An 11,561-nucleotide genomic window follows, 5' to 3' on the forward strand; every position below is an offset into this window, starting at 1 on the left:
ACACACACACACACACACACACTTCCCTCCACCCTCCACCACTTGCTGTCTCAGAGATTTCTTGTTTGCTGTGTGGCTTCAGTAGTGAAGAGACTGTAAACAAGCAGAAGGGAGAAGAAGAAGGTCAGAGACAGACAGACAGAGAGGGAAGAAGAAGGGACTCGTGTGTCCGCTCTGGATGGAAACATCAAACCCAGGGAAGTGATTATACCCCTCTTTGAGACTACAGACATTGACAGGTGAGTACAAATAAATAATGCATAATACATCAGCTGTATTTAAAAGTGAAGTGACTAATCAATTCCCTTACTTTACTGTTAGTATGAAACACTTCCTCAAAGTATTTCATACTAATACATCATAAGTTCCTGATTTGAATGTACACTTTTAGAAGACAAACATTGCAGTAAATGAAATAGTTCTTCATGTTTACGTGCAGAGCTGCTCTGACCAGTCAGAATAGAGAAGTTCATGAGGGGCGTGAGTGATAACAAAACTTTAGAGGATGTTTTCTTTCTCCAACACTACAGAACAAAATAAGAAGGTTTTGTCGAGGGCAAAAATCAACGTTCAAGCTGCAGGTTTGGAGTTGATCCAGGATGCGGTTCTACCTCGCTCTGCTGCTCGGGATTGTGGCATCTGCTGCTTCAGGTAAGGCCCTAAAAACACTCCTGCAGAGAATTCAGTTTATCTTCTCCTCACTGTTTATATTGTTTACACCTACAGTAGATTTAAACAATGCAATGGGAAGAGGATCACCATAAAACAGACACATACAGTGTTTTTCTTGGCCACTTTCATATTGATTTAAGGATGTAAAATCTGACAATATATAGCAATGTCTGAAAAAAGCTTTGTATTAAAGTTTTAAATAAATCCAATTTTAATAATATATATTCTCTAATAGACATATTTCTCTGCATCAACTGACAAATGATTTATGAAAATACAAACATTACATTTTGTGTATTACGCTCTAATGATTTCATCATACATTTTAAGGCATAAACTCGTGGTCAGTCCAGAGTCTGCTTTTCCATCTGAGATGCAAAACACACGCTTTTTTTTCCCCATTTTGGTTTGGCTCTGAATATGACACATATGAAGATCACCCGCCAAGCATCAAATTGCAATTTCATGTATTTAAATGTGAGTACATAAAAGCATCTGTTGTTGGGTTTAATTATGGCTGAAGGAATTTGTTTTGCTTTCTGGTGCATTACCGTATGAGGTGCTATTGGGGTCATTTTGAGGTTGGATGAATAGTCCATTGAGACGATGGAACAAGGACTTTTAGGGAAAGACAAATGTTTACACTGACTATCAGGAGGTTCAGAACTAAAATGCTGATTTGTTTCATTCCTAGTTCTCAACAGTACCTTGTTTACTGAATAGAAAAATGCTGAACATGAAATCTTGGTTCTGCTTTAAGCTTCAAAACACACTGTCCAAACCTCTTACTGACACTTTGATAACCTTTACCGAAAGTGACTGAACTCTAAATGAGAAAGCTTCAGGTTGACAGGAAAGATGTCAGTCTTTCCTGTGTTTTCACAAAAGTTAGCCAACCCGAAAGAATATCCTCAAACTAATAAATCCTATACAAAGTCATCAAAAATCTGAATATATATATAAGGCTTTACTTATTTACAATTGTATTAACACAATTGTTGAGATTAAAAAAAGCAGAAGTGAGAGGGAGCGACAGATTTTATTCGGCTCCCAGTCTTCTGTCTGTTTCCTGAATTCAGAAGGGGGCTTCCAAAATAGATCTGAATCATGGAGCAGGCGAGACAGCTCTGGGTCCTCAGTTGTTGTTTTCAGAAACAAAGTCTTGGATTTTCAACAAAGAAAAAAGCTTAACTTCAACAACAAAGTTAATATTGATTCATTTGCTCACACACTATGTTTACACAACCTGCAAATAGTCAATAAAGGCCTTCATGTATTCATATGTTGTTCCTTTTCAGCAGAATGGAGGCGTCCAGTGATCAAGTGGAACTCTAAGATGGTGGCAGGCTCTGAGGTGGTGGTCCGATTCGGGAGCCCTCTGGATCTGAGGTGTGAGGGGGACCGGCCTGTAACCTGGCAAACGCGGTTACCAAAACACAGACGCTACATTTCCAAGGGCAATGGGAACGTCCGCACATTGAAGGTGGAACGTCCCACTGCAGAATTCACCGGAACCTACAAATGTGTTTACACCACTGGGCCACAGCAACTCACCTCCTCAGTGCATGTGTATGTAAAAGGTAAGCTTGAATAAATAAGAACTGAATCATTTCTGTGATTGTTCACTAGATCTTCTCTGTGTAAATCAAACATCACTCTACTGCTCTTTGATCTAATTCATTCTTTACAACACTTTCTATACCAGACCCAAACCGTGTGTTCTGGACCAGCAGCACGTCTGTGCAGGTGGTGAGGAAGGAGGGGGAGGACTACCTGCTGCCCTGCCTGCTGACAGACCCCACCGCCACAGACCTGGGCCTCCGCATGGACAACGGCACCTCCGTGCCACCGGGGATGAACTTTACAGTTTACCGGCACCGTGGTATCCTCATCCACCGGCTCTATCCCAGCTACAATGCTGACTATGTCTGCACAGCCAGGGTCAACGGCGTGGAGAAGACCTCCAAGGCCTTTTCTATCAACGTCATTCAGAGTGAGGCCACTTGATTTGTAGGGAGGGTCACTCAAAGCTGCCATAGATTCATTAGAAGTGACACGTTCACCAAGTGTGATACTTTTTCATAATTTCTCTTACTCCAGAGCTTCGTTTTCCTCCATATGTCGTCTTGGAGACGGATGAATATGTGCGCATTGTTGGGGAGAAACTCAAGATTCGCTGCACAACACACAACCCGAACTTCAACTACAACGTCACGTGGAAATACACCACCAAATCGGTCAGTATTTGACATGTTGGGAGTGTTCTTGATTGCTGTAGTAATAGTATTTGTAACTTGGCTTTTATATCCCATATTTTGCCTTCAGAAATCCACCATAGAGGAGAACGTTCGCTCCAATGGAGAAAACCGCCTGGACATAGAGAGCATCCTGACCATTGCTGCTGTGGACCTGGTAGACACCGGAAATATTACGTGCACTGGCACTAATGAAGCAGGGGTGAACAGTTCAACCACATACCTGCTGGTCGTAGGTAAGGAACACAAACAACCATTCCCTCTTTTGTCTTATAATGAAGACGGGAATCATCAGCCTCTAAAAACAAATGGTTTTGGTTCATCCAAACAGACAAAGCCTACATCAGGCTGTTGCCCCAGCTCTCCCCTAAACTGGCCCACCAGGGGCTTTCACTGGAAGTGAACGAGGGCGAAGATCTGGAGCTCACTGTGTTCATCGAAGCGTACCCCCGCATTACAGAGCATCGATGGCTCACCCCAACATCCCCCAACACCTCCACACAGGAGCAGAAGCTCATCAGATACAACAACAGGTACAACCGTGCTGGTGAAATGGGAGATAAATAATATAAATAATAATAATACAATAATAATCTCAATATGTGAGTTTTTAACCTAGGGTTCCTGGATTTAAAACTCTGATAATACTCAATGTTATTACTTCAAGATGTCAGCACAGAAAGTGAAAATGAATGTGTGTATCCAAGCCATCTTTGTTTTTTCCGTGGCCCATTTTACACCCTTCAACCAAGATTCATAGATAGCCTGTAGGTTTTCTGTAATGCTGCTGACGAACACAAATACAAATAGACCGAACCCTAAAAAATGTCATTCTTTGCAAATGCAGAAAATAATAATTTGTACTTCAAGGTCATTGCATTTTTCTCAGGTCATGCTAAAGGGAAGAACAGTGTTCTCGTCTTCCTTGTTGATTTACTCTACGATGATAACTTGGACATGTCTGAATGTCCTCAAACTGCAAAATGAGTCATTTCATGTTCCTCTTTTTCTCAGCTAAAAAATATTTTTGTTTGATTTTAAGATACCATGCTACTCTGCAGCTGAAGAGAATGAATGCTCAGGAGCAAGGGCAATACATATTTTATGCCCAGAGTGACTTGGCCAATGCATCCATCAAATTCCAAGTCCAGATGTATCGTAAGTGACATAGTAAAGACAAAATCAGTAAACCCATTCACAGTTATTTGGCACGATTAAATGATCATGTAAAATGAAAATACAAGTCTCATTAAACTCTGAATGATACTTTGCTGTTGGTCTGTCTTAACATTACATTTCTCCTCACTGGCAGAGAGACCTGTTGCTGTGGTTAGATGGGAAAACATAACCACCCTCACTTGCACCTCATTTGGCTATCCTGCTCCCAGAATCATCTGGTACCAGTGTTTCGGGATAAGGCCTACGTAAGTTTCACTGCACAGGGATCATGGAATGTACTTTAAATGATACTTTAAAGGGGTAAGACATTTGTCTGACTGTATATGTTTTGCGATGAGGCAGGTGCAATGAAAACACCTCAGGGCTGCAGCTGGCCATCCCCCTCCAGGCCCCTACAGTGGAGATCCAGAGGGAGGAGTTCGGGGCCGTGGAGGTGGAGAGCGTCCTCACCGTGGGCCGGTCCACCCGCAGGATGACGGTCGAGTGTGTGGCTTTCAACCTTGTTGGCATCAGCAGCGACACTTTTGCCATGGAGGTTTCTGGTGAGTGTGGGATTATTTGATTGATGTACTTTTTGAATTGCTATTGTGCCTTCACATGGTGCTTGAATTAAATCTAATGTATTGCTTTCTCATGGTCAGCAGATCCCTTTATGGTGGTTATAAAACTGTACAATTCTTCTTAGAAAACATCTGCTTGTATGACACACAGTCCATATAACTAACATAGTGAGTTTTCTCTGGTTCACAGACAAACTATTCACTTCCACCTTAACTGGATCAGCAGGAATTCTGGCCATCCTCCTTGTGCTTCTTGTTTTCCTATTATACAAATATAAGCAGGTAAAGTTATGCACTAAGATGCTTCAACAAGTCTAAGTTGTAAAGTGTGGTTTGGACGGTTGAAATATTGCCCCAAGACGAAGGCTATCTTCTTGTGTGATGTTTGATGTTGTTGTGGTTTACTACCATTGGCTCATTTTTTCATCTTCAGAAACCCGGGTATGAGATCCGTTGGCAGATCATTGAGGCAAGAGATGGAAACAACTACACCTTCATTGACCCCACCCAGCTGCCCTACAATGAGAAGTGGGAGTTCCCAAGAGACAAGCTGAAGTTAGGTATGCAAAGAAAATAACAATAAAAACAATAGAATCAGAAAAATAATCTGACATTTAAATTTGGATAACTCAAAATGCTTTCTTCTTGTATTTTCTGTCCAACCAGGGAAGATCCTGGGTGCAGGAGCTTTTGGAAAGGTCGTTGAGGCCACAGCCTACGGCCTGGGAATGGAAGAGAATGAGTTGCGTGTAGCTGTGAAAATGTTAAAAGGTTGGTCAATGTCAAGATTATTTAACACAGTGATCTTTATCTACATACGCTAGTCAGATTGACCGGCCAATTTGAAAATGGCCAAGATAAAATGTCGCCTAAATGATTTTGAAGATATGATGACAATGTGTATTGTGATTCTGCAGCCAGCGCCCATTCAGATGAGAGGGAAGCTCTGATGTCTGAACTGAAGATCTTGAGCCACCTGGGACACCACAAGAACATCGTCAACCTACTGGGAGCCTGCACCTACGGAGGTCAGACCGCTTCCTGAATTTGTTCTGCATTATGTCCGATAAAAAAAGAATGCTGCAATAACATGTTTGTCGTCCAGTTCCTGGAAAATCTAGTACGCTTATGTAATTAGCATGCAACCACGTTTCCTTTGTCGAAAGGCTCATAACATGGCGTGTCTCCTCCTCATCAGGACCGGTGCTTGTGATCACGGAGTACTGCAGCCTCGGCGACCTCCTGAACTTCCTTCGCCAGAAGGCAGAGAAGTTCGAGAACTTTGTAATGAGTGCTCCTGACACTACGGACGACTCTAATGACTACAAGAACGTCTGCAGTGACAAACAGTTCATCAGAAGGTACATCACTGGACATGTGCTGTCTTATCAGGATTTATGAAAAGCATTCTATCTCTGACATCTCCATCTTTGTTCTCTTTTATTCTTCATCCAACAGTGACAGTGGTATCTCCAGTGCTTCTTCGAGCAGTTACTTAGAGATGAGACCAACCACGGTGCCGGGTATCGAATCATCTCCAGGTAAAAAGCTTCATCCGCAAATCCCAGTTTAAATGGACACAAACACGTGTATTATGCAGCAGAATATTAATGAAAAGCATTAGCCCTACTTCCTGACCCTGGGTGTTACTAATATTATTACTGTTTGGTTCCTTCCAAGACTATGTGTCTGAGGAGGCTGCTGACTGGCCCCTGGACATTGACGACTTGCTGAGGTTTTCCTATCAAGTGGCTCAGGGCCTTGACTTTCTAGCTGCCAAAAACGTGAGTGAGTTCATTACTGAAATTGAAGTCACACATCTAAAACTTCCTAAAATACCCCAACAACAAACAAAATCCCCTCTGCATTTCCGAAAATAGCAAACAAATTCCCATGTAAAAAAATTGCTTTTTATAGAATATGATAAAGGGTGTGAAATCATTTGGAAGCGGTTTTTTTTCCATTGGTCTGAACATTTACTTACATAATAATTCTTAATGTTGCATTGCGATGTGTGTGTGTGTGTGTGTGTGTGTGTGTGTGTGTGTGTGTGTGTGTGTGTGTGTGTGTGTGTGTGTGTGTGTGTGTGTGTGTGTGTGTGTGTGTGTGTGTGTGTGTGTGTGTGTGTGTGTGTGTGTGTGTGTGTGTGTGTGTGTGTGTGTGTGTGTGTGTGTGTGTGTGAGTGCAGTGTATTCACAGAGACGTGGCTGCCAGGAATGTCCTCTTGACCGACCGCAGAGAGGCTAAGATTTGTGACTTTGGCCTGGCCCGTGACATCATGAATGACTCCAACTATGTGGTGAAAGGCAATGTAAGCCCTCGAGTAAAGCTACTTCACATTTACCAATTTGAAGACTACATGAAAATAAAATAAAACGTTTTGTCCTCTTTATATCGTGTGTGTGTGTAGGCCCGTCTGCCAGTGAAGTGGATGGCTCCAGAGAGCATCTTTGACTGTGTCTACACCATCCAGAGTGATGTCTGGTCCTACGGCATCCTCCTGTGGGAGATCTTCTCATTAGGTCCGAACACACACATATATACCCTACATTTTCACACATGTTTTTTATTATTTGCTTGCTAAACTGTATATTATATTTTATTAGGCAAGAGCCCCTACCCCAGTGTGGCTGTTGACTCCAGGTTCTACAAGATGGTGAGGCGTGGCTACCAGATGTGCCAACCAAACTTTGCCCCAGCTGAGATGTAAGCTTCCCACTTCAGCATCATAAATTGTGCTTCATACAGACATGGGTTACAGCTCATTTGTCCATGCTCACTTTACTTTGTCCAGTCAATGTTGATGTCACCTGATTATCAGTTGAGTTTTACTGGAATATCAAGTGGCTATCAGCAGGGTTTTTAGCATTGAGTCATAGTAGCCTTTTTATAAGCTGGATAAATGTTACCATTCAGATTGTTAGACTCTGAGAAACAGTGGCAACTATTTACATATAAGTTGAGAAGTTTTAACAATGAGTGATTTGTGAAAGATCATTGATTCCAAGTCGACGTTGTACAATTCAAACAGTGTGCTCACCAAATGTTCATCACAACAGAACAAAGATCCCTTATTTCTCTGCCAGTGCATCTGAACTAACTGACACATGAGGAAACCTTATGAAGTACTTTCATTATTCCAGATTTTTTTTTCTGCTTCCGGTTATCTAATATCCCTTAAACATAACACACCTTGACTCCAAACTTAATAAGTGAAATGAGAAATAAGAAGAGTGTTTTTCCCTGTATCTCAGAGAACCCTAACATCTGTGTGTGCTGATTTGGCGCGGCTGTCACACCACCGCGGAACAAGCGTGGAAAGAGAGAGGACTGAATCTGAGTCAGAGCCTCCTCATCTGTTGTTCTGCTGTTTGTCAGGCCTCAGTTCTGCCTGTTAGCCACATGATCTCAAAGCTAGGAAGCCATGTAACTGCTATTTCACGGCAGCGTACTGAGACTGGAGGGGAAGGGGTTCTTATGAAGGAGTCTCTCTTATCAAACTGCGTCACCACCTCCATAAACCTCTCTTTTTTTTTACTTTATACAGCTTCCTGATTTTACACCACAACGTTTGAGAAAAGTCGAGTGTACAGTTAAGAATATAACCCCCTTAAAATGTATAGCTTAAATGTTTTTTTGTCCTGGAAACTTCTCTAAAATAAATCAGTTTTGTAATACCGTTCACTTTTTTTCCAGCTATACAATCATGAAGATGTGCTGGAATGTGGAGCCGACAGATCGTCCCACATTTAGCAAGATCAGTCAGATGATAGAGAGACTACTCGGGGAGCAGTCTGAGCGGGAACAGGTGGGTTGGTGTGAAGCACATTTCAGAGACTCAAAACCTGCTTTACCAAAACTATCAATAGAACAAATCATGTGGCGCCCCAGACAAAGTGTCCTCAGGAAACTCTCATTCTTAAATTCAATTCTCTCTGAGATTAAGCTAAGCTGTGAAACCAATTCAAATAATTAGATCTTTTGTGATAACATCTTATTTGGGTGCTGTTCCCAAGGGCGACACGCACATGTTTATGTTGTTTGAAAGCTAGTTTTTCCTATTATCACACCATAATATTATGAAGCTGAGATCAGTCTTTCTTGGATGAAGTCTCACCATCCTAATGCTGCCTCTCCACAGCTAATCTACCAGAATGTGCCGCAGCAAGTCACAGAGGGTGAAGTGTGTGACGCGCCCAAATCGTGCGACGGGCCCTGTGACCGGTCTTGTGACCACGAGGAAGAGGAGCAGCCTCTGATGAAGACCAACAACTATCAGTTTTGTTGAAAGCTAACCGCCAATCAATACGAAAAGAAAAAAAATAACTCATCAGCAAGCATCAGGGAAGTGGGATCAGCTGTAGCCTGATGCCAGGGTACCACAGCTTGTTCTAACCACCGGACAGTCGCAGAGAGTCATAGCTATTTTTTGCCTGTTGTGCTGTTCGCCAGACAGACAAGCAGCAGCAGCAGCAGCAATCATGTGACTTGCTTCTTTGCAGACCATGACTACAAATTGCCACGTCTAACACTGACTGAAGAAATGAAAGGAGGAAACATGTCAACTAACTGCACAATCATCCAAAGATCCACCACAGACTCTTTATTCCTACTTCTGATATGTATTTGAGGTATAATCTGTTATCAAAAGGATATCTGTTAGTCCTTTCCAGGGACATAGCACAACATGAAGGACCCTTACAGTCCTTACGGGCCCCTAGCACAACCACAGCTATTCATTCTCATATTTTGTGTTGGCCTTGCTCACATGAGGGCCTTGGATACTCAGTACTCTATTTTCCCCAGTCCTACGCCCCTGGTCATTTTCTTCAGAGAGTGTTCCTATTATATATTGTACACTGTATTTTTGTATGATAGTTTATGCCTGTTTTTTGTGGAGATATCAGTCAGGTTCCCTTCCTTTTTACTATGTTATTGCATGTACGGTTTTTCAGAGGAAGAAACCCAGCGGTCACATTAGATCCACAACAACAGCTGCTCATCTTTATATGCTGTAGACAAGTTAGGTTTTATTCTACAATCACCTCAAAAGAACATCTAAACAGTGCAAGTGTTTATCCCTGTTTTTAACAAGCTAAAAACAGGGATAATGGGCTAAAAACAGGGATAATGGCCAAAGAATGGCCATGTTGTTTTGCTCGCCGTGGTTTGGTCATAGCTGTATTTCTTGTTGCATACTTACAGCAGCTGTCAGTTGGTGGCAACATGTGATTCATCCACCTCTATCTAATGAATTAAGCATTGTTAAGTGTGATTTAGGAGCAGGGAAATCCGTTCTGCATCAGGTGAACACTGTTTCATGTTTGACAATGTGAAAGTATTTTTTGTTTTTTGTGCGGCACAACTTATCCTCTCCGATGTCTGTATGTAGCGGACAGCCTTCACTGCCAACTGTTTGAAGATATTAGATTAACGTAGAAGATTTTTGGATAACCTATAAGCTACAGTATGTGAGATACAGACTGCAAATGTGTGTGTCTTCAGGCATTTCAATTGTGCTTGCATCTGATTTAAACACGAGTGAGGTGTCTAATAATGTATAAATCTCATGATGTAAATCAAGAATTATCTATATTTTCGCTGGAATGTTGTAGAGTAGATAGTCAATATTTCGGTACCACTTTACAATAAGACTACCCTTATAAAGGGTTTACGAATAGTTTGTAATTCATTTATCAATTAGGTTGTGAACACTTTATAAATCATTAATAAGCTTTTATAAGACATGAGATAAACAGGGCAACTGTGACTGGTTGCTTGCCAAATAGTGAGCCCACATTTATCTGTACTGCTAAGTCTTATATTGGCTACTTAGCTTACTTCATCTTCTTCATCAGCCAGCATCCTTGGTATCTGTTGCTCACTGAGTTGATTCTCGCTAAGTAGCCAATATAAGGCTTAACCATCTTGCCAAATAGTGAGCCTGTGTTGATGTATGAAAACTGTTAGAACTGGTTTATAAATGGTTCTTAATGATAAATAAAGTGTTTACAACCTAATTCATAACCTAATTATAAACCCTTTATGAATCCTTTATAAGGGTAGTCTTATTGTAAAGTGGTACTGATATTTCATATACTGTATCTGTTGTGTTTTTGTGTGCAAATGAAACAATCAATGCAAAAGCTGCAAATTAAATCACTGAGAAACTGCAGAGGCTTTGGATGAAGATGTACCATTAAAACTCAAGAAAAGGAAGTTTAATATACTGCAAGATTACGATGCAGTGTCAGTTTGAGCAGATATAATGTGCTTACTTCCTTTTTCTTGAATAATGCAAAATCTGCATTTCCTCTGGAACATTTCCCACAGTATCTGTCAACATTGCACTCGGAACTCGGAAATATTTGCAGAGAAGTATTTATCCAGCGCTGAGAGTACGGAGAATCTAAAAGCATTTTCTCCTTTCTGTGGTTTCAGCTAAAATTATCTTTAATTATTTGAAAAAAGCTAAATTACATACAAAATAAAAATAATATCTGTCCTACTTTCTCTTTTTCACTCACAATAATACTAAGATTTATGATGTCTGAAGGCTCTTTTACATGACTGCTATGAGAGGGTAATTCTGCTGACGAGTCATCAGCTGTATTTGTGGTCAAGTTATTAAAAGCTTTATTACTGTAAATAACTCAATATTGCTCCTTCACTACTAAATCGTACTACAGCACAATCACATTAGTGATGCTAACAGATCATTATTCTGTGTTATCTTTTAAAGTATTTTGTTATATTTGTTAAATTCCCTTATATCCGGACACCAATCAATTAATGAAATGATCTGTTTTTATGCCTTACTCCAGGTCTTTAATAGGCACACCCAATCATTTATTTGGACCGCAGGAAGTAACCACAAGGCCAACGTGTGTGTACC

At 41.0% G+C, this 11,561-nt stretch overlaps 1 protein-coding gene across 2 annotated transcripts; it reads left to right on the forward strand.

Moving 5' to 3' along the window:
- Window positions 1–99: 99 nt before the first annotated feature.
- Window positions 100–10,382, forward strand: csf1ra (colony stimulating factor 1 receptor, a). Of its 2 annotated transcripts, none has more exons than XM_034115762.1 (22): window positions 100–239; window positions 531–651; window positions 1,974–2,252; window positions 2,378–2,665; window positions 2,773–2,909; window positions 2,998–3,163; window positions 3,259–3,460; window positions 3,970–4,085; window positions 4,240–4,351; window positions 4,449–4,648; window positions 4,857–4,948; window positions 5,100–5,226; window positions 5,333–5,437; window positions 5,584–5,694; window positions 5,865–6,027; window positions 6,125–6,207; window positions 6,347–6,450; window positions 6,855–6,977; window positions 7,077–7,188; window positions 7,273–7,372; window positions 8,363–8,474; window positions 8,808–10,382. In XM_034115762.1, exons 2-22 carry the CDS (start codon window positions 600–602, stop codon window positions 8,952–8,954), a joined length of 2,931 nt encoding a protein of 976 aa, XP_033971653.1. In that variant the 5' UTR covers window positions 100–239; window positions 531–599; the 3' UTR covers window positions 8,955–10,382. The 2 variants fall into 2 exon arrangements, with proteins under 2 accessions (XP_033971653.1, XP_033971649.1); XM_034115758.1 differs by having other exon boundaries at window positions 101–239; window positions 1,971–2,252.
- Window positions 10,383–11,561: the final 1,179 nt, after the last annotated feature.

This window comes from Trematomus bernacchii, unplaced genomic scaffold, assembly GCF_902827165.1.
Source record: "Trematomus bernacchii unplaced genomic scaffold, fTreBer1.1, whole genome shotgun sequence".
NCBI lineage: Eukaryota > Metazoa > Chordata > Actinopteri > Perciformes > Nototheniidae > Trematomus > Trematomus bernacchii.

Bases quoted from the DNA above. Each gene is read 5' to 3' on its own strand.
- csf1ra (XM_034115758.1), top strand. From the start codon at position 600: ATGCGGTTCTACCTCGCTCTGCTGCTCGGGATTGTGGCATCTGCTGCT. The intron at 3,461-3,969 runs GTACAACCGTGC...TTTGATTTTAAG, and splicing joins CTCATCAGATACAACAACAG to ATACCATGCTACTCTGCAGC. The intron at 5,227-5,332 runs GTATGCAAAGAA...CTGTCCAACCAG, and splicing joins AAGAGACAAGCTGAAGTTAG to GGAAGATCCTGGGTGCAGGA.